The sequence below is a fragment of the Papio anubis genome, chromosome 13 (genome assembly GCF_008728515.1).
Source record: "Papio anubis isolate 15944 chromosome 13, Panubis1.0, whole genome shotgun sequence".
Classification (NCBI taxonomy): Eukaryota; Metazoa; Chordata; class Mammalia; order Primates; family Cercopithecidae; genus Papio; species Papio anubis.
The window spans coordinates 81,489,346-81,511,309 of NC_044988.1; the positions used below are offsets into that span (position 1 = coordinate 81,489,346).

General features: G+C 42.2%; 1 protein-coding gene and 1 non-coding gene across 11 annotated transcripts in view; one reads left to right on the plus strand and one right to left on the minus strand.

Moving 5' to 3' along the window:
• SUSD1 (sushi domain containing 1) overlaps window positions 1-21,964 on the minus strand; it is a 135,264-nt gene that overhangs the window by 94,974 nt on the left and 18,326 nt on the right. For 7 of the 10 annotated variants that reach the window (XM_021927275.2, XM_021927276.2, XM_031654402.1 and 4 more), the window contains exons 2-6: window positions 20,930-21,043; window positions 15,903-16,058; window positions 12,643-12,693; window positions 10,129-10,281; window positions 8,981-9,160 (exon numbers count right to left, since the gene is read on the minus strand). In XM_021927275.2, coding sequence (XP_021782967.2) covers window positions 8,981-9,160; window positions 10,129-10,281; window positions 12,643-12,693; window positions 15,903-16,058; window positions 20,930-21,043 — 654 coding nt within the window. Of the gene's footprint in view, window positions 1-8,980; window positions 9,161-10,128; window positions 10,282-12,642; window positions 12,694-15,902; window positions 16,059-20,929; window positions 21,044-21,964 lie in introns of those variants that run through there. The other 3 variants (XM_021927274.2, XM_021927271.2, XM_021927277.2) reach the window with 2 other exon arrangements.
• LOC116270126 lies at window positions 4,947-5,050 on the plus strand. Its single transcript, XR_004178063.1, has one exon. It is a non-coding gene; the product is annotated as a U6 spliceosomal RNA (small nuclear RNA).

Consider the following 21,964-nt stretch of genomic DNA (forward strand, 5'->3'; position numbering starts at 1 on the left):
CAGCCTGGCCAACATGGTGAAATCCCAGCTCTACTAAAAATACAAAAATTAGCCAGGTGTGGAGGCAGGCGCCTGTAATCCCAGCTACTTGGGAGGCTGAGGCAGGAGAATCACTTGAACCCAAGAGGCGGAGGTTGCAGTGAATCAAGTTTGTGCCATTGTACTCCAGCCTGGGCGACAAGAGCAAACTCTGTCTCAAAAAAGAAAAGAAAAAAAAAATGTTACTGCAAGCATAAAAGAAAAATGGGAGGGTTATAGTTTGCCATGAAGCACATTCTCAAGAGTAGTTTATTAACTGCTCTAATGAGCTCATTAGTACCCAAAAGTCTACTTGCTCTTAAGGCAACAGAAAGAAAAACAGATTACTTTTTGATGCATTTTGTATTCTAAATTCTTCCATGAACTTTAGCCTTGACTAACAATATATTTTCTTCAGATCGTATTCATAGAGAAAGCTCATTTGGAGGAAAAAGAAAATTTTCCTTTTCACATAACACTTATCATTAATAAATAGTGTCTAGTATGGAAACAACTGGAATCTAACCACTTCAGAAACTGCAGAGGAGGTGGTAGGGTGCATAAAAGCATGAATGTTAGGAGAAAAAAAGGGCTTAGGAGATCTCTTGTAAGGATCTCCCATTTGCAGAAGTGACAATAATGTTTGTCAGTGCTTTGAGCTGCATATGAATATTTCTTTTTATCAAAAGATAACATTAAAACTCTTCATTCTAACGTTCTAGTTGTAAATAGAATGTCTGAATGGAAAACAAATAAATAAGGTAAAGTAAAAACTGAAGAACTTTAGACTTTCTCATTTTATAGTAAGAAGTTTCAGAAAGATCTTACATTTTTGATAAGGAGACCTGCCACTCCTCGCTAGAAAATGGCCCACTTGTTCATGACCGTGACATTGAGCCATACCTATTCTACATTATGCACAAGGTCAAGGGCTTTATTCATTATCCCATTAAATCTTCACAATAGCTCTAAGAGATGAACACCATTTTATTCCCTTCCACGAAAGGAAACTGGAGTTTAGAGAGGTTCAGAAGTGGTTGCACAACTAGTTAGTGGCTAAGACAAAACTTACACAGGTCTTTCTGAGCCAAAAGCTCATGCACCATCCCTACTATTGGCAGCCTTATAACCAATGTCATCACTCATTCAGCACACTCAAATGACTTCAACCATTTACAAATACGGAGACATATTTTAATGGCATTTACTTGGCAAAAGCGTAACCCAACAGAACTGCTGCATGCAATGGGTAAGTCAATGCAGTTTAAAAAAATGTGTTAAAAGATCAGTATATTGTGAGGTGCCAGAAAATGTATTTAATTGTTTTTAATTTTTATTTATTTATTTTTTAAAAGTTTTTAGAGACAGGGTCTTCCCCTGTTGCCCACGCTGGAGTACAGTGGCATGATCACAGCTCACTGTAACCTTGAACTCCTGGGCTCAAGCGATCCTCCCACCTCAGCCTCCTGAGCAACTGGGACTACAGGTGTATGCCATCACGCCCAGACAATTTTTTATTTTTTTGCAGAGACAAGGTCTCACTATATTTTCCAGGCTGGTCTTGAACTCCTGGCCTCAAGCAATCTTCCTTTCCTGGCCTCCCAAAGTGCTAGGATTATAGGTGTAAGCCACCATGCCCAGTCCAGAAAATGTATTTCAAATGACCAAACATCCTATCACCCGGAACACAGATCCTATACACAAGGTAAATGTGCTCTCACTCACTCCTCCCTCAGCCATGGTGGCATCATTAGTCAATCACAGCATTCGTCTGTGCTAAGTCTGGATGTGGTCTCAGGATCCTTTTCACACCAGCCCTAAGACTCCACGGGCAGCCATGTAATGAAGCTTATCTGCCACTCTTCATTTGAATGCACTAAATTGTGGTACAATTTATGTCAAAGCTTTTTCAAACTCTTTCCACTTTTGTAGAGATAAATCAGGCCCTACTAAGAAAAATCTCAAAAGACGAAGAGTTGACTCAGCAACAGTGAATACCCTTCTGGCCGGGTCCTAGACCACACTGTGCGTGAAGGTGTGTTTGTCTCGGCACCCTTCTCCTAGCGCCCTCCAGCTTTTTCATCATCACCTCCCATCTCCAGGGTACGCTGACTGGGGCTGCCTTCTAGAAAAGTGCGTTGGGCTCTCATCTTGGTGCATAAGCTCGTGACATACAGTAAGTGACTTCCTTATCCTGGTCCTTAAACTCCTCTGTGAAATGGGAAATAATGTCAATCTATTAACCTTACACATGTTAAAGTGCTGGCCATCTCTACAGAATCAGGCTCTGCTATTAATGGACTTTGGAAACCATGTCCCACCCTGTTGACCAACTCAAAGGAGAAATTCTGCTTCTGTAATCAGCCCACCATGCTGGGCCATCCAACCTATAAGGGCCATACACAGAGGTAATGGGGGAAATCAGGAGTCAGCCCCAAGGTCTCTGTTTCTGCTTTATCAAAGCCTAGAGATGTCATGCCAAGAGAGAAGCAAGCATGAAGGCCTAGAAGACAAAGCAAGAAGATTCGGAACTGGGAAAGGACATAAAGCTTGGGGACAAAACAAAAAAGGGGGCAAGGGTTTCTACAAGGCTCAGCCACACGATAAGCTGGGATGGCAGTTAAGGAGCCCATTCCACAATGACTGCCGTCATCTGCAGCGCCTCTTGAGGGGACCTCAAGGTGCTTCCACAGACCTTGAGTATGCCAGGCACTGTGTTATGTCCTGGTGAGATCCTGCTAAAGAAGGCTGTATGGTCGCTGAGCTCCCCAATTTACAGTCCAGTAGGAGAGACTAATGAAAGCCATGAAATCAATCATAAATAATATACTTATTTACTAGGTACTAAGAAAGAGAATAATGACAGAGGTGACTTTTTTATTTATTTATTTTTTTTTTTTTTTTGAGACGGAGTCTTGCTCTGTCACCCAGGCTGCAGTTCAGTGGCGCAATCTCAGCTCACTGCAAGCTCCACCTCCCAGGTTCACACCATTCTCCTGCCTCAGCCTCCAGAGTAGCTGGGACTACAGGCGCCCGCCACCACGTCCAGCTAATTTTTTGTATTTTTAGTAGAGACGGGGTTTCACCATGTGAGCCAGGACAGTCTTGATCTCTTGACCTCGTGATCCACCAGCCTCGGCCTCCCAAAGTGCTGGGATTACAGACGTGAGCCACCACACCTGACCCCAGAGGTGACATTTAAACTGAAACTTGAAACATGAAAAGGAGCTTGATAAGCAGAAAGCAGAGAGGCTGCACCAAGAGATGAATGGATAAAATGTGATCCATCCATACAGTGGAATATTATTCAGCCTTAAAAACGAATCACATTCTGATATGTGCTACAACATGAGTAAACCTTGAAAACATGCTAAGCAAAAGAAGCCAGACATAAAAAGACAAATATTATGATTCCACATAGATGAAGTGTGTACAGTAGGCAAATTCCTAGTGACAGAAAGCAGATAGAGGTTACCAGAGTCTAGAAGAAGAGGGAATGAGGAGTTAGTGTTTAAAGGGTACAGTTTCCATTTGGGATGATGATAAAGTACTGGAAATGGATAGTGGTGATGGTTATACAACATTGTGAATGCACTTAGTGGTGCTAAATTGTTCACTTATATATGGTTAAATGGTAAATGTTATATTATGTGTATTTTACCCCCCCCAAAAAAAACTTTTTAAAGCAAAGAGACCAGGTACAATGCCTCATGCCTGTAATCCCAGGTACATGGGAGGCTGAAGCAGAAGGATCACATGAGTCCAGAGTTCGAGGCTGCACTGAGCTATGATCATACCACTGCACTCCAGTCTGGGCAACAGAGCAAGACCCCATCTCTAAAAGATATACATTAAAAATTTTAAAAATAGGCCAGGTGCAGTGGCTTATGCCTATAATCCAACACTTTGGGAGGTTAAGGCATGAGGATCACTTGAGTCTAGGAGTTTGAGACCAGTCTGGGCAACATAGTGAGACTCTGCCTCTGTGAAAAATTTAAAAAAAAAATAGCTTGGCATGGTGGCACACACCTGTAGTCTAAGCTACTCCGGAGACTGAGGTGGGAAGATCACTTGAGCCCAGCAGTTCAAGACTGCAGCGGGCCGTGGTTGAACGACTGCACTCCAGCCTAGGTGACAGAGAAAGACCGTGTCTAAAAGAAAAACCAAAAAACAAAAAACACCCTTTTCCTCAGCAGCATCAAAGTTCATAATTTGCTAGTGTTTTTAGTGGAATTCCCAATTCGTGTGGCTTTATAACTTTGAGATAAAAATACAATGTCAGTTGGCACATGGCCCAGATTCTAGAGTCCCAAAGAAGACTGAAGGATAAATAAGAAGGGGTGTGTGAGCTCAGAAAGGAGCAGGCACAGCCGTGAGAAACCGAGGCCATGTGGTGACACGGGGGTGGAGGAGGAGGAAGGTGTCAGCGGGCAGAGGGAGCAGTTATTAGAGAAGGAAAAAAGAAGTGAAGATCTTTTAAATAACAGTTCTTTGGGAAAATGCAGCAAGCACTCTCCTCTACATTAACTTTCTACATTCTCAGTCTAATAATCCAGATGATTACTAATTTTCAAGGCAATCTAAATGATTTTATATGGAGTTTCCTATGTAAATCCTTAGAGGGTTCTTTGATAGGCATTACGGCATATTTTCATTTAAGTTCTGCATTTTAGTTGATCCACTGAAAGATCCTCTAAGAACTAAAATATTATCTTTAGAAATTCTTAACCACTGAGGATGATAACTAACCATCAAAATACGTGTAGAGCCTACACAGCAAGTCAGAATATCAAAATGATAAACTTAGCCATGCACATCACTGGCATTTCTTAACTATGCAATAAATTCAATGAAAATGGTGAGGGTTTCTCTTTTTACCAAAATGAAAACAAGTTTGTTTCTTTGTCTGATATGTGAAACATTCCGTCATGCTCACTTTGGCAGCACATATACTAAAATTGGAATGATACAGAGACTAGCATGATCCCTGTGCAAGTATGACATGCAAATGCGTGAAGCATTCCATTAAAAAATGTATTTCAATACAGAAAGTATATAAAATATAAAAATCGGCTGGGCACAATGGCTCACGCCTATAATCCCAGAACTTTGGGAGGCCAAGGTGGGTGGATCAGCTGAGGTCAGGAGTTTGAGACTAGCCTAGCCAACATAGCAAAACCCCATCTCTACTAAAAATACAAAAAATTAGCTGGGCATGGTGGCAGACACCTATAATCCCAGCTACTTGGGAGGCTGATTCAGGGAGAATGGCTTGAACCCAGGAGGCAGAGGTTGCAGTGAGCTAGACCGCACCATTGCACTCCAGCCTGGGCAACAGAGTGACACTCCATCTCAAAAAAAAAAAAAAAAAGTATATATATATAAAGTGTATATATACATAAAGTATATGTATATAAAAAGTATATGTATATAAAGTCCAGGATCCCCCACCCGCCCAGTGGAAATTATCACCATTAACATTTTGATGTATGGTGTTCTAAACATTTTTCTAAGCTTATCTATATATAGGGACTTTTTCAAAATGAAGACTGTTATTCATAGAATTTGTAACTCTGAAACATACTATTAATACTTATCTATGCAATTATCCTGCCTCAGCCTCCCGAGTAGCTGGGATTACAGGTGCACTCCACCATGACCAGCTAATTTTTTGTATTTTTAGTAGAGATGGGGTTGCACTATGCTGGCCAGGCTGGTCTCGAACTCATGATCTCGTGATCCACCTGCCTTAGCCTCCCAAAGTGCTGGGATTACAGGCGTGAGCCACTGTGCCTGGCCTTTAATAAATATTCTTTTTTAAATATTGCTTTTCTAATAGAATTTTATTGGATACATAATATTCCATTTTAAGGGATTGATTTATTTAACCAATCTCTTATTGTTAGACATTTGAGATTGTTTCTAATATTTCACTACGATAAATAGTTATAAACAAATATAACTACAGCAAATTAGAAGTATGAGGGCTTCACACTTCTTTGCATGCACAAACAAATTGGAAAATCTGGATGAAGTAAATAATTTTCTAGAAATACATAAATTACCAAAATTTATCTTAAGAGAGAAAGAAAAAGAGTGGACATGATTAGATATACCAGTAAGTATAGGAAGAATTTTAAAATAGTCCAAATAGTCCAAGGGCTACCTCTCCAACAGTGCCACATCCAGATGGTTTTATAGATGAAATCTCCCAAATCTTTAAAAATTCTATTTGTAGTATTCCAGAAATAGAGAAAGAAGGAAATTTTTACATTCTTTTTTTTTTTTAGTTCAGAATAGCATTAATACCAAACTGAAAAAAGATGGCACAGGAAAATAAAATAGAGCAATTTCACTTATGAATATCAGTGCAAGATTTTTAAGTAAAATTTAGCAAATATAAATCCAAACGAAAGGAATAAAACACCAAAAACCCAGATTAATTCATTCCAGCAATTAGTACTGATCATTATCAGGAAATTTAACAATATAACCCACACATTATCATTATTTTTTTTCTTTATGAGACAGGGTCTCGCTCTGTCACCCAGGCTGGAGGGCAGGGTGTGATCATGGCTCACTGCAGCCTCAACCTCCCAGGCTCAAGTGGTCCTCCCACCTCAGCCTCCCAAGTAGCTGGGACTACAGGCATGCACCACCACTCCCAGGCTGGTCTTGAACTCCTGGGCTCAAGCTATCTGCCTGCCTGGGCCTCCCAGAGTGCTGGAATTACAGGCATGAGCTGCCGCATCTGGCCACATTAGTATTTAAAAGAAGAAAAATATATATATAATCACCTGCCTAAAAGACATGATAAAAATAACTTATTTGCTATTTTAAAAAAAGAAATTCCTAAAAAGTGGGAAGAGATTGATGCTTCCTTTAGATTATGGACATATAGCCAAAAACTAGAAAAATGGTAATTTAAAAAATTTTTTTCACTTTTCAGATAGAAACAGGCACATAAAATGATAATATTCGTAGACAGAGAAACAGAAAACCAGGTCAAGCGTGGTGGCTCATGCCGGGAATCCCAGCACTATGGGAGGCTGAGACAGGCAGATCACTTGAGCCCAGGAGTTCAAGACCAGCCTGGGCAACATGGCGAAACCCCATCTCTATAAAAAATACAAAGATTGTACAGGCGTGGTAGCTCGTGCCTGTAGTCCAGTTACTCAGGAGGCTGAGGCGGCAGGATGGCTTGAGCCCAGGAGCACCAGTGCACTCGAGTCTGGGTGGCAGAGCAAGACTCTGTCTCAAAAACAAGAAAAAGGAAAAAGAAACAGAAAAACAGAAAGCCAAAATTTTTTTACAAACTAACCAAAAGCCAGTGTCATCATAAAAACAGAAGCAGCATAACAAAGTGACTGAAAACAATTCTGAAACTAGAATTCTTGGGTTCAAGTTGAGCTCTATCTCTAGTTGTGTGACCTTAAATCACAGTCATGCGTCACTTGACAATCTGCATACATTTTGAGAAATGCATCATTAGGCAATTCCTTCATTGTGTCAAAGTCACAGAGTGTACTTACACAAACCTAGATGGTAGAGCCTGCTACTCACTTAGGCTGTATGGTATACCTATTGTTCCTAGGCTACAAATTCACACAGCATGTTACTATACTGACTACTGTAGGCAACGATAACACAAGGGGAAGTACCTATATATCTAAATATAGAAATGATACAGTAAAAATACAGAATAAAACATAAAAAATGACACACCTGTAATAGGGCACTTACCATGAGTGGAGCTTGCAGGACTGGAAGTTGCTCTGGGTGAGTCAGTGAGTGAATACTGAGTGAATGCGAAGGCCTAGGACATTACTGTACACTTTTATGTATAGTAATGTACATACAGGAATGTACTTGCTGACAGAGCAGTAAGTTTGTTTACACCTGCAACGCCACAAACACGTGAGTGTGTTGCACTACATTATGACGGCTACAATGTCCCTAGCCAATAGGAATTTTTCAGTCTCATTATGATCTTATGGGACCACTACAATGTGGTCCATCATCATATATAAAGTGCTTAAAATAATACTTGGCACACAGTGCCATATGAGTAGACATGATTAGATATACCAGGCGCAGTGGCTCACACCTGTAATCCCAGCACTTTGGAAGGCCAAGGCAGGCAGATCACTTAAAGTCAGGAGTTCAAGACTAGTCTGGCCAACATGGTGAAACCCCATCTTTACTAAAAATACAAAACTTAGTCGGGTGTAGTGGTGGGTGCCTGTAATCCCAGCTATTCGGGTGGATGAGGCACAAGAATCGCTTGAACCCAGGAGTCAGAGGCTGCAGTGAGCCAAGATCGTGCCACTGCACTCCAGCCTGGGTGACAAAGCGAGATTCTGTCTCAAAAAAAAAAGTATATATATGTTATTCCCACATGACATGATATACATATATACACACACACACACATATCATGTCACTAGGCAATAGGAATTTTTATATATATGTTCATTATATATAATGTATACATATATAAAATGTATATATATACACAATATATATAATGAACATATATATACATTCATTCCCACATGACTTCTGGGAATACACACACACACATATATATACCTAACATCAAAAAACTAACATCAGGAATGAAGAAATACCCAAACCATTTCCCTAATAGTCAGGAATTAAATAATATTCAAAGGCAACATCACTATTTAAGTTTTTGTTCTAAAAATACAAAGTGATCAATCAAGAGAAAAACATCACTTTTATAAAGAAAGAAAAATTTATAAATGGAATCATTATTTGCAGATGATATGATACTATTCCTGAAAATATCGAGAAAATCAACAGAAAATCTATGAGAAACAAATAGGAATTTTAAAGATTTACTTGACTCATTTACTCCCTGAAACTGAAATTTAGAGAAAAATATGAAAACAGTCTCAAGGTGGTATGAACTAGGAACCTGAACTTTCTGAAAACTCACCTTGGCAATGTAATTTTGGGGACTCCCATGTGCCCAGGGCTGTGCAGCTTGAAACTGTGTCTTCTGGAACACTGAAAAATCCTTCTCTGCAAGCATAACGAACCTGGCTGCCCAGCCTAGACGTATAATTTCCTATGATGTAGCCATTTGGAACCTCAAGAGGGGTACCACAGTCTATTTCTGAAAATAAATTAATGTCAAATTCATTATTTTGTGAATGTAAATCTTCAAAATTCATAATCTGTCTCCACCTCCACCCTATTCCTCACACACACACCCCCGAGCCATATTTTAAGTACACTGGTTCATTCCCACATGACTTCTGGGAACATATCCAACAATTGTCTTTATTCAGTCTTTTAGCCTTCCATAGGTAAAGCATCTATACATGCACAAAGCTGAAGGAACTTAGCAATGAACCCCCACTAATTTACACTAAAGAGAAGCCTTGTCCAATGAAATAAAAAATCTGAATTACAAAATACCTTAAGATATAATGTACCTTGATGATTTTCAGGGTCACTTTTGAGATGCAAGGACCTTACCAAATCATTGGTGTTTACTATCTAACATAGTAGTTAATAGCAGAATATCTATTAACTGCTGATAAAAATCCTTTAAGTTTACTAATTTCAGCACTTTTTTTTTTTTTGAGACAGACGTCTCACTTTGTTGCCCAGGCTGGAGTGCAACGGCATGATCTTGGCTCGAATGCAATGGCATGATCTCAGCTCACTGTGACCTCTGTCTCCTGGGTTCAATAAATTCTCGTGCCTCAGCCTCCCGAGTAGCTGGGATTACAGGCGCTCACCACCACACCTGGCTAATTTTTTTATTTTTAGTAGAGATGGGGTTTCACCATGTTGGCCAGGCTGGTCTTGAACTCCTGACCAAGTGATCCACCCACCTTGGTCTCCCAAAGTGCTGAGATTACAGGCGTGAGCCACTGCTCCTGGTCTAATTTTAGCTTTTTTAACATGGCCCCCTCTAACTTTACTGTTGTTATTTGCTTTATTTCATAGGTTGTACAAAATGTGCAAAGGATCAGATCACCTCCACCCACCTCCCCAACACAGGCTTGGAGCAAAAGAAAGTCACCATCAACAGAATTTCACCTTGAGGTGCTGCATTTTTTGGCAGAAACCCACCTGTGCATGAAGTGGTATCAGTGGTCGGGTGGAAAGGCTCAGGTCCATTCCTTGGCAAGTATCCATCCATACAGTAGCATTCAAAGCTCCCATGAGTGTTCACGCATCGCCCTCCATGCCTGCACAGGCCAGAAACTTCACACTCATCTACGTCTTGGGACCCAATCCAAATAGAGAAAAGGTGAGAAAAACAGAAAAAAGAAAAAAAAAAAGGAGAGGATATTGTGACAGCCATTTTTTCACATTTTCAAGCTACTCTTATAAAAAGATGCATTTGTTTGCAATTGTATCATAAATTTTATTTTATGCCTTATGGGTTCTTCTCATATACTGTTCAGATCGTAGGCACTGAAAACATAGCAAGTGCTGAATAAATGTCTGTCAGTGTGTTCTGGGATTTTACAAAAACCAATAACCATCCCCAGCTCCCTGACACCTAACAAAATGAACTCAAAAACATAAATATATCCAATCACTAAAAAATATCCAATCATTTAAAAATATCCAATCGTTATAAATATATGCACTCACTAAAAAATATCCTGGCCGTGCATGGTGGCTCATGCCCGTAATTCCAGCACTTTGGGAGGCTGAGGGGTGCAGATCATTTGAAGTCAGGTGTTCAAGACCAGCCTGGCCAACATAGAGAAACCCCATCTCTAGTAAAAATACAAAAATTAGCCGGCCATGGTGGCACACACCTGTAGTCCCAGCTATACAGGAGGCTGAGGCAGGAGAATCACTTGAACCTAGGAGACGGAGGTTGCAGTGAGCCAAGATCATGCCACTGCACTCAGCCTGGGTGACAGAGCAAGACCTTGTCTCAAATTAAAAAAAAAAAAAATCCAATCACTGAAAAACTCCAGTCACTATAAATATATCCAGTCACTATAAATATATCCAGTCACTAAAATATATCCAGTCACTATAAATATATCCAATCACTATAAATATACCCAATCACTGTAACAAAAGAATGGTCCCAACCTCATACTAAAACATCTAAAGTAAGGCTTCAGATAGCAAACAATTTACAGGCCTGGCACGGTGGCTCATGTCTGTAATCCTAGCACTTTGGGAGGACTGCTTGAGTCCCAGAGTTTGAGACCAACCTGAGCAATGAAGTGAGAACCTGGCTCTTAAAAAAAAAAAAATTAAAATATAAACAAATTTTTAAATGTTTTAAATAAGGAAAACAATCTCCAGGAGAGTGAAAATGCCAGTCCATGAGTATAGGACGCTGTGGCAGGTAGTAGAGTGGTAATTTAATTAGGAAAGATCTTACTAATTTTATGAAAATCAGACAGGCTTAAAACAGGCTTCTGGAAGGACAGGACTTGCCCCTTTGCAGATTTTTTGCACCTGACTGAAGACTACCAGAGACAGCAGGTACAGGGTAAAAACTGCCCAATAAGCCAGAGGCTGGAGAATAAATCTCTCTGCCAGTCAGTAGTTTTTTCCCTCGGAACTGACTTTGAAACTTTAAGAATTCCATCAGCTGGGCATGACTGCGCATGCCTGTGGTCCCAGCTGCTCAAGAAGCTGAGGCAAGAGGATTGCTTTGAGTCCAGGAGTTCAAGGCCAGCCTGGGCAACAGAGCAAGCCCTTCATCTCTAAAAATAATTATATTTTCATCAGAGCCACATAGATCAATTCCACTTGGAGAAAACAAAAAAGCACCTTAACTGAAATTCCTAGGACATTTGCATAAAAACATCAGGGATTGAGCAGTAGATAGGAAGCAGCATGATTGAAGAAAGTCTGTTTTTTTTTAAAAAAAAAAATTTCAAAAAACTAGTAATACCATAATATCTTTTTTTTTTTTTTTTTTTGGAGACAAGAGTCTCACTCTGTTGCTCAGGCTGGAGTGCAATGGTGTGATCCTGGCTTATTGCAACCTCTGCCTCCTGAGTTCAACCGATTCTCCTGCCTCAGCTTCCTGAGTAGCAGGGACTACAGGTGTGTACCACCACACTGGCTAATGTTTGTGTGTCTTTTTGTAGAGACAGGGTTTCACCATGTTGGCCAGGCTGGTCTCGAACTCCTGACCTCAAGTGGTCCAACCACTCAGCTCCCAAAGTGCTGGGATTACAGGCACAAGCCAATGCACCTCGCTATAATTTATTTTTCTTAAATGACATTTTAGCCCCCAAAAGAGAAAAGAAAATTATCTCAGAATCCTTTTAGACTTTTATATTCTTTATTCTTTTTCCTTTTTGGTCTTGGATCAATGAACGCCTCTCCACTCACGCCAATCATTGTTTGGGAACCAGTAATTCTATTCAATTGCTGACGGAGCCCATCCAAGTCAAACCACCCTCACACAAGAAGTGCCACAGAGCTTCTTCTCCTGGGTTGTGGCTCATGGTGGATTCCATGATTCCCAAGAGTCATTCGGGGGCAGTTTTAAGGGCCAGAACATCTGCCAGTTCTCCACGACTGGCTGGAATCATCTCACACTAGAACCCCGGCAATTCATTCCGCCTCTAACGTTGGTGACATCCAGAGGCCCACCTGCAATCAGCTCCTGAGCTTGACGTCGACTCTGCAAAGCACAATAAACAACTGGATGCAGGATTCTTTGGAATCCAGGAACTAGGATTCATATCCTGTGGTTCCAGGCAAACAGAGACTAACTGCTGATACCCCAAAACTTGCTAAGCTCCGCCCCAGCTAAAGCCCACTGATGTTTCTCTGGCAACTGCGATTCTAAAAGAAACAATATTATCAAGAAAAGCAATTCATCAGCTTTTACAAAGTGATTACTGGAGAACTCACAAGGAAAGGTCATGGGAATGGCTGCCGGTGGACACGGTCTTCACAGTGGGGGCATGGAAATGCTCCAAAGTGAGACAGTGGTGATGCTAGCACAACTTTGTGAATATACTAAAAACCACTGAGTTATATATATCAAAAGGGTGAATTTGATGGTGTGTAAACTATAGCTCAATTTTTCAAAAAAGAGAAGGACATTAAATCATTGCAAGAATAGAATAAATAAAAGTAGAGCCTAGATCTGGATTTTGTTCCAGGCAGATTGGGTCTAGTTTGGCTGACACTTATTTGGCCCCTGCATAAATATTTTCTTCTGTTTCCTCTTCCCCTCTTCTTCTTCCCTCCTCCTGTTCCCACCAATCCTCTCCCTCTTCCTCCTCCTCATTCTTCTTCCTAACTTAAAAAAAAAAAAAAATTAAGACACAGTCTCGCTCTGTCACCCAGGCTGGAGTGCAATGGCACAACCTTGGCTCGCTGCAGCCTCAAAGTCCTGGGCTCAAGCATCCTCCCACCTCAGCCTTCCAAGTAGCTAGGACAGCAGGCACACGCCACCACATCCAGCTAATTTTCTTATTTTTTGTAAAGATGAAGTCTCATTATGTTGCCCAAGCTGGTCTTGAACTCCTGGTCTGAAGTGATCCTCCAGCCCTGGCCTCCCAAAGTCCTGGGGTTACAGGCATGAGTCACCACGCCCAGCCTTCTTCATAACTTTCAAAAGCTGAATTCATCTCTTGGAACTATAAATATACTGAAAAATATACAGCTGTAAGTTTTTCCTGGCAAACTCCCACAGTCTAGAAAACACAATTTCAGGGTTCATATTCTCCAGAAAGTTCCCCTGATTCCTTCCTCACAGCCAAGATAAGTGACCCCTAGATTCCAGTAAACACTGTTTGCTTACCTATGACTAACACTTTATACTGAAATTAGCTGTCTGCTCATCACTCTCCCACTAGCACAGCCTTGGCATATAAGAAGTGCATGAGAGGCCAGGCGTGGTGGCTCACGCCTATAATCCCAGCACTTTGGGAGGCCGAGGCAGGTGGATCAGCTGAGGTCAGGACTTCGAGACAAGCCTGGCCAACATGGTAAAACCCTGTCTCTACTAAAATACAAAAATTAGCTGGGCATGGTGGCGGGTGCCTGTAATCCCAGCTACTCAGGAGGCTGAGATGGCAGAATCACAGGTGAATCGCTTGAACCCAGGAGGCAGAGGTTGCAGTGAGCCAAGATCGCGCCACTGCACTCTAGCCTGGGTCACAGTGGCTCACACCTGTAATCCCAGCACTTTGGGAGGCCAAGGTGGGCAGATCACAAGGTCAGTAGATCAAGACCATCCTGGCCAACATGGTGAAACCCCATCTCTACTAAAAGTACAAAAATTAGCCAGGTGTGGCGGTGTGCTCCTGTAGTCCCAGCTACTCAGGAAGCTGAAGCAGGAGAATCGCTTGAACCTAGGAGGCAGAGGCTGCAGTGAGCCAAGATCACGCCACTGCACTTCAGCCTGGGCAACAGAGTGAGACTCCGTCTCAAAAAAGAAAAGAAAAGAAAAAGTACATGAGAAATGTGTATTGAATAAACAAAACACTAGCTCATCATCTTATATGCTTTTTTTTAGTGTCTTTTCTTCTTAATATACAAAATTTAATACTGTAACATTGTACTTCTGCAACCATGCAGCCAGTAATTTGCTGCCTAGAACAACAGGATATTATAAAATGCTTTCTCTGAAGGAATGCGTTCATTCACACCAAGAATAAATCAAATGCATCCTTTGAGAGATTCTGCTTTGGTACAGGTCAAGAGGGAGGATGAATCCGAGCATAAGAACCTATGGTTCCTGGTAGCTAAGAAGATAAAATATGTTCTCCTTTCATTTTCTTTTTCCTGAAAACCTTTAAATATCATGAAGCTTTCAGGCAGAGTCATTAAGTCTACGCAAAAGCATCTTAGAACCAGGAGGCTTTTTCTGCCTTTCCTCTTCATTATTGTTCGAAGATTTTCCTAGAAAGCCAGAGAGCAACATTAAATAGCATGCTGTTTATAGAGTTTAGGTAACAGAGGAGTCGCTAAAAATCCGGAGGGTTTGTCCCCACCCTGTATTCGACCAGCCTATGCTCAGAGATCCAACCTACAACGCTCCTGTGCTCCCAAAACTCGCACTCCTCACTCAGCGTACACATGTGGGAGGCAAGCCCATGTCTCTAACAGGGACAGCTCTGACCTCCTGTGAGCCAACAGCCGGGTGCCCGCCCCCGGATTAGTGTGCTCTGAGCTGAGGAGTGCCACTCACCCTAAGGACCCCCCACCTGTGGTTACAGGAACCTGCAAGAGGCACACCATCTCCAGAGAGTCCCTCCTCACTATTCATTATCAAAATGATCAGGCCAGGCGCGGTAGCTCATGCCTGTAATCCCAGCACTTTGGGAGGCCGAAGCGGGTGGATCACCTGAGGTCAGGAGTTTGAGACCAGCCTGACTAACATGGTGAAACCCCATCTCTACCAAAATTACAAAATTAGCCGGGTGTGGTGGTATGTGCCTGTAATCCCAGCTACTTGGGTGACTGAGGCAGGAGAATCGCTTGAACCCAGGAGGCGGAGGTTACAGAGAGTCAAGATTGTGCCACTGCACTCCAGCCTGGGCAACAGAGTAAGACCCTGTCAAAAAAAAAAAAAAAAGTTCAAACAAAATATTACAATGAAAAAAAAAGAATATTGCAATGAACTCCCGTAGACCCACCTCTCCCCAAGATTCAATCGTTGTTTACATTTTGCCATTTAAAGTAGTTTAGACTAAAGGAATACTATTATAGATACATCATCATAATACCCCTAGATACCTCAGCATGCATCTCCCAAAATAAGAATATTATCCTATATACCACAATACCATTATCCCATCTAACAGAACATTAATTCCCTGATATTAACAAATGCACAGCCCAGATACTACCCTGCCATCGCCAATCGCGAACACTGCAGCCCCCTTCTTGAGTACCTGTACAAAAGGTGCCATCGTTGGGAATGAATGTCTTGTTGTTGTTTGTGGCTCGATATCCTTCCAGGCAAATGCAATAGAAGCCCCCGGGGGTGTTGTGGCAAGATGTGTGGTTCCCACAGACAACAGTGGCTCCAAACTGGCACTCATTTTTATCTGTGGACACACAGACAAGGCACCGGAAGAGCTATCAATCCACACCGACTTCAACAGCCCAGGCTGTCCTCCCATGCTATGGACCCAGGAACCAATGTTCTGTGACCACACCTTCGTGATCTATTTCTCCAGCCTCTTCTCCTTTCACGATGCTCCCCAGACTACAGGACCTGGGCCCCTCCTCGTTACATGCCAGGAGTGTATGAAACCCCAAGAAAAATGCAACACCTCAATCTGGCAATCCATCTGATTTGAAGATTGGGAGAAGAGGGCTCTCTTTGAAATTTTGCAAGCTTAAAAAGATATTTTCAGCTTAAAAAGATATTTTGCCCACGGAAACAAACCAGCAGAATTCCCCTTTTCCAGTTCAGCCATTCTCATGGTTTTTCATGAAAACCAGTGTAGGCTGATTTTACAGCCAGTGATTAACTAGAAAATTTCTTCCTTCTGAGCTACCAAGAAACACAATGGAATTAGTGCTGCAGCCTCATCCGGAGCAGGGCTAATGCAGGAGCAGGAACAGCTCATGCTAATGGTCAGTGACCTGTGTGAATAATGTTAGTCCCTCAGTGCAGGGACCTGGAACATGGATGCTCCATGAGTCCCCAGAAGCCTGCCCGGAGTGTTTTTCATTCAATAATATGACATCAAAAGACGCAAAATGAAAGTAAATCTCCCTCTCATCTCTGCCCCCTAGCTCAGGAGTCAGCAAACTTTTTCTCACAGTATCTGTTGCAACAGCTCACCTGTGCTCATGGGCACGAAAGCAGCTGTAGACAACAGGTAAACTACCAAGCAATGCTATGTTCCAGTAAAACTCCACATACAGAAACAGGCAGCAGGTCGAACTTGGCCGATGGGCCATAGTTTACTGACTCTGCCTAACCCTCTAATTTAAGAGGAAACTCCTGTGACCAAATTGTTATGCATCCTTTTAGAGCTGATCTACCCAGTTAGCTTTTTTGGGGAGAAAAATCATCAACTTATGAATTTGTAGCTTTTTTGTTTGTTCCTTCGTGTTTTATTTCACCAGTGGGCCCCTCAGATCTATGGCCTCTCACAATTGCACTCAATTCCTGCTCACTCAAAAGTACTCTCCAGAAGATCTGGGTGTTTTATTATTATTATTATTATTATTTTACAGTCATGTGTCACTTAATGATGGGGACACGTACCGAGGAATGTGTCATTAGGCAAGTTCATCATTGTGGGAACATCACAGGGTGTATTCACACAAACCTAGATGGCACAGCCAACTATACACTCAGGTTACATGGTAGAGTGTAGTGCTCCTAGGCTAGAACCTGTATAGCATGTGACTGTACTGAATACCGTAGGCAACTGTAACACAGTGGGAAGTATTTGTGTATCTAAATATATCTAAGCATAGAAATGATACAGTAAAAATACAGTATAAAATACAAAAAATGATACACCTCTAGAGAGCACTTACCATGAAATGGAACGTGCAGGACTGGAAGCTGCTCTAGGTAAGCCAGTGAGTGAGTGGTGAGTGAATATGAAGGCCTAGAACATTATGATACATGACCGTAGACTTTTATTTTTATATAGAGACAGGGTCTCCCTCTGTCACCCAGGCTAAAGTGCACTGGCACGATCATAGCTCACTGCAGCCTTGAACTCCTGGGCTCAAGCAATCCTCCTGCCTCAGCCTCCTGGGGCTAGGAGCGGCTAGCACTACAGGCAAAAGCCATCATCCCCAGTAAATTTCTAGTTTCTAATTGTAGAGATCAGCTCTCACCATGTGAGAGCCCAGGCTGGTCTCAAACTGCTGGCCTTAAGGGATCCTCCCACCTTGGCCTCCCAACGTGCTCCCAAAGGGATTACAGGTGTGAGCCACCACACCCAGCCTTACTGTAAACTTTCTAAACACTGGACACGTAGGCTACACTAAATTTATAAAAGTATCTTTCTTGGCCAGGCGCATTGGTTCACACCTGTAATCCCAGCACTTTGGGAGGCTGAGGCAGGTGGATCACCTGAGGTCAGGAGTTCAAGACCAGCCTGGCCAACATGGTGAAACCCCATCTCTACTAAAAATACAAAAATTACCCGGGCATGGTGGTGGGCACCTGTAATCCCAACTACTCAGGAGGCTGAGGCAAGAGAATTGCTTGAACCTGGGAGGTGGAGGTTGCAGTGAGCCGAGATCATGCCATTGCACTCCAGCCTGGGCAACAAGAGTGAAATTCCATCTCAAAAAAAAAAAGTATCTTTATTGGCCGGGCGCAGTGGCTCACGTCTGTAATCCCAGCACTTTGGGAGGCCGAGGCGGGCAGATCACCTGAGGTCAGGAGTTCAAGACCATCCTGGCCAACATGGTGAAACCCCGCTTCTACTAAAAATACAAAAATTAGCCAGGTGTGGTGGTGCACGCCTGTAATCCCAGCTACTTAGGAGGCTGAGGCAGGAGAATCGCTTGAACCCAGGAAGCAGAGGTTGCAGTGAGCTGAGATCGTGCCACCGCACTTCAGCCTGGGCGACAGACGGAGACGCCGTCTCAAAAAAAAAAAAAAGTCAAAGGGCAAGCAAGAATGTAGCTAGCATCCATGGGAGGAGGAATTCCTTTGGGAAGGGAACAGAAAAATTTGTCCATTCTTCTCAACTTCATTTCTATCTCACTGCTAGAAAGTGTGGGTGAGGAATGGGAGAGTGAGAAGCATTAGGAGAAATTCCCCAAGAGCCTCAGACTGCAGGGTAGCCAAACTTCTTATGGGTATAAACCTAAAAAACAAGAGTCAAAGAAGGCTTCACTCCAGCCTGCAGAATGGGCAATGGTGGGTGACTGGAAAAGCTTGTGTCTGCAAAGTGAAAGGTGACTTTTTGAAGACAAGACTAAGTTGGGGTTTTTTTGATTTTTTGCTTTTAGTTTCTTTTTTTCTATTTTTAAGAGATGGGATCTTGCTCTGTCACCCAGACTGGAGTGCAGTGGTGGCCAGGTGCGATGGCTCATACCTATAATCCCAGCACTTTAGGAAGCTGAGGCAGGAGGATCACCTGAGCCCAGGAGCTCAAGACCAGCCCAGGCAATGTAGTGAGACCCTGTATCTACTAAAAATGAAGAAGAGGAAGAAGAAAAGGAAGAAGAAAAGGAAGAAGAGAAGGAAGACGAGGAAGAAGGAGAAGGAGAGAGAGAGGAGAAAAGAAAGAAGAGGAGGAGGAGGAAGGAGGAGGAGAAGAAGGAAGGAAGGAAGGAAGGAAGGAAGGAAGGAAGGAAGGAAGGAAGGAAGGGAGGGAGGAGGATGGAGGGAAGGAAAGGAGAGAAGAAAAGGAAAGGAAGAAGGAAAGGAAAGAGGAAGAAAGAAAGAAAGAAAGAAAGAAAGAAAGAAAGAAAGAAAGAAAGAAAGAAAGAAAGAAAGAAAGAGGAAAAAGAAAGGAAGGAAGGAAGGGAAGGAAAGGAAAGGAAAGACAGAAAGAAAGAGAAAGAAAAGGAAGGAAGGAAAGAAGGAAGAAGGAAGGAAGGAAGGAAGGAAGGAAGGAAGGAAGGAAGGAAGGAAGGACAAAGAATGGAATGGAAATGGAATGGACGAATTGTGTAGTGGCTGATGCCTGTAATCCCAGCACTTTGTGAGGCCAAGGCGGGTGGATCATGAGGTCAGGAGTTTGAGACCAGCCTGACCAACATGGTGAAACACTGTCTCTACTAAAAGCACAAAAATTAGCTGGGCGTGGTGGCACACGCCTTTAATCCCAGTTACTCAGGAGGCTGAAGCAGGAGAATTACTTGAACCTGGGAGGCGGACGTTGCAGTGAGCCAAGATCACACCACTGTACTCCAGCCTGGGTGACAGAGTAAGACTTCGTCTCAAAAAAAAAAAAAAACCTCACTGAAGCTTCGAACTCCTAGGCTCAAGCCATCCTCCTGCCTCAGCTTCCTGAATACCTGGGAGTACAGTTGTGTGCCACCATATGTGGCTAATTTGAAAAAGCTTTTTTTAGAGATGGGGGGTTCACTATGCTGCCCAGGCTGGTTTCAAACTCCTGGCCTCAAGTGATCCTCCCACCTCAACCTCCACAACAGCTGAGATTACAAGATCGAGCCTCAGTGCCTTGCTGTTATTTTTCTTTCGAGAGAAAAAAAAAGCACACAAAGATATTACAACAAGGCTGTATATAACATCTGTCCACAACTGTAAGGTAAAACCATCAATATTTTTAATGCATATAACAAGGTTGCTGGGAGGAAATTGGAAGATTATTGCAACATTTACTATTGTAAAATTGTTGCAAAAGTCTCCCTCTCTCTGAATTGAGCTTGAACCTGGATATTGTCTGACTGTCATGGCATGGGGGATATCATGAGGCAAAAAATAATTTCAGATGCTTCTAACATAAAGGGCTTTGAATTCCTTTAAGTCATCTAAGTCCCTAAAAGTATCACAACTACCAAAAATGTGGAGGATGAATTCTGACAGACATAAGACCCAAAGCAACAGTATTTCACCAATTAACCAAAAAGTCCAATGGCAAATTGTTTTGGTTTTCCTCATAGTACTAATATAAATAGTGTTATATCAAAATAACCAGAGAAATTAAGGAATACAATATTCACTTGAATTGCGAAGTTAAACTTAAGACTTAAAACAGATGTCAAATTTGTGTTAGATCCCAGAGTTTCCAGAGATTCAAGTTCAATGACCTCTAACATGAGGAATACTATCTTGGAAACACTAGAGAAAGAATGTATCCAAACATCAAAACAAAGACTTATTATAATTGACAAAACTTCTCATAAAAAAAACATGTGAACAAAATAACAATGTTTTTCCCCAAGGACATCAACTCTTTAACACAAGAGAATCTTGTTTCTTGATTCAGCTTTTCAACTTAACCCAGGGTTCAGAACTTACCAACACACTGAGTCCTCCCGTTCCCCACAAATCCATAGTTGCAAATACAGATCTTCTTCCCTTCTCTTTGCTGGCATGTGGCATGTTCATGGCAAGTGGCACAGACATCTAAACCTGAATCATAAATTGTATGTTTCAGAAAAAGAAAAATGCAAGATGAGACACATGTAGTTAGTGGACATTCACAATGGAGAACCAACATTTGAAGACCAAAATAACACAAGATACACCTAGTCTCATCCTTAAAAACCTTCAGTGACTGTTTATTTCCCACAGAATAAAGTGCAAATCCCTTCCTCTGTGTGGCCAATGAATGTCTTTTTTTTTTGTTTTTTGTTTGTTTGTTTGTTTGTTTGTTTGTTTGTTTTGAGACGTGGTCTCACTCTGTCGCCCAAGCTGGAGTGCAGTGGTACAATCACAGCTCGCTGCAGCCTCAACCTCCTGGGAGCAAGTGAACTTCCCAGCTCAACCTCCCAAGTAGCTGGGACTATAGGTACACATCACCACACCCAGCTAATTTTTTTTTTTTCTGTAGACACAGGGTTTTGCCATGTTGCCCAGGCTGGTCTCGAAATCCTGGGCTCTAGCAATCCACCCACCTTGGCCTTCTAAAGTGCTGGGATTACAGGCGTGAACCACCACGCTAGGCCACAATCAATGCTCTTAGTGGTCTCAGTCCAGACATACTCCTCCAGCCTCATTGTTTCCAAGCCCCACCACACATGGTATTTGCCAGATGTCAGAGGCTGACTACTCCTTCCCTAACAGAATATCTACAATCCTACTTGCATGCCACAATCACGATATTCTCTATACCTAAAATGCCTATGCCTTCTTCTCTGCCTAGCTAGCACCTATTCATATTTTAAGACCCAGCTTAAATGTCACATTACCTCTGAGGTCTTCCCTACTTCTCCATTTTTTTCCTTTTTTGAGGTAGAGTCTGACTCTGTTGCCCAGGTTGAAGTGCAGTGGCATGATCTCGGCCCACTGCAGCCTTGACCTCCCAGGCTCATGCAATTCTCCCCACCTCAA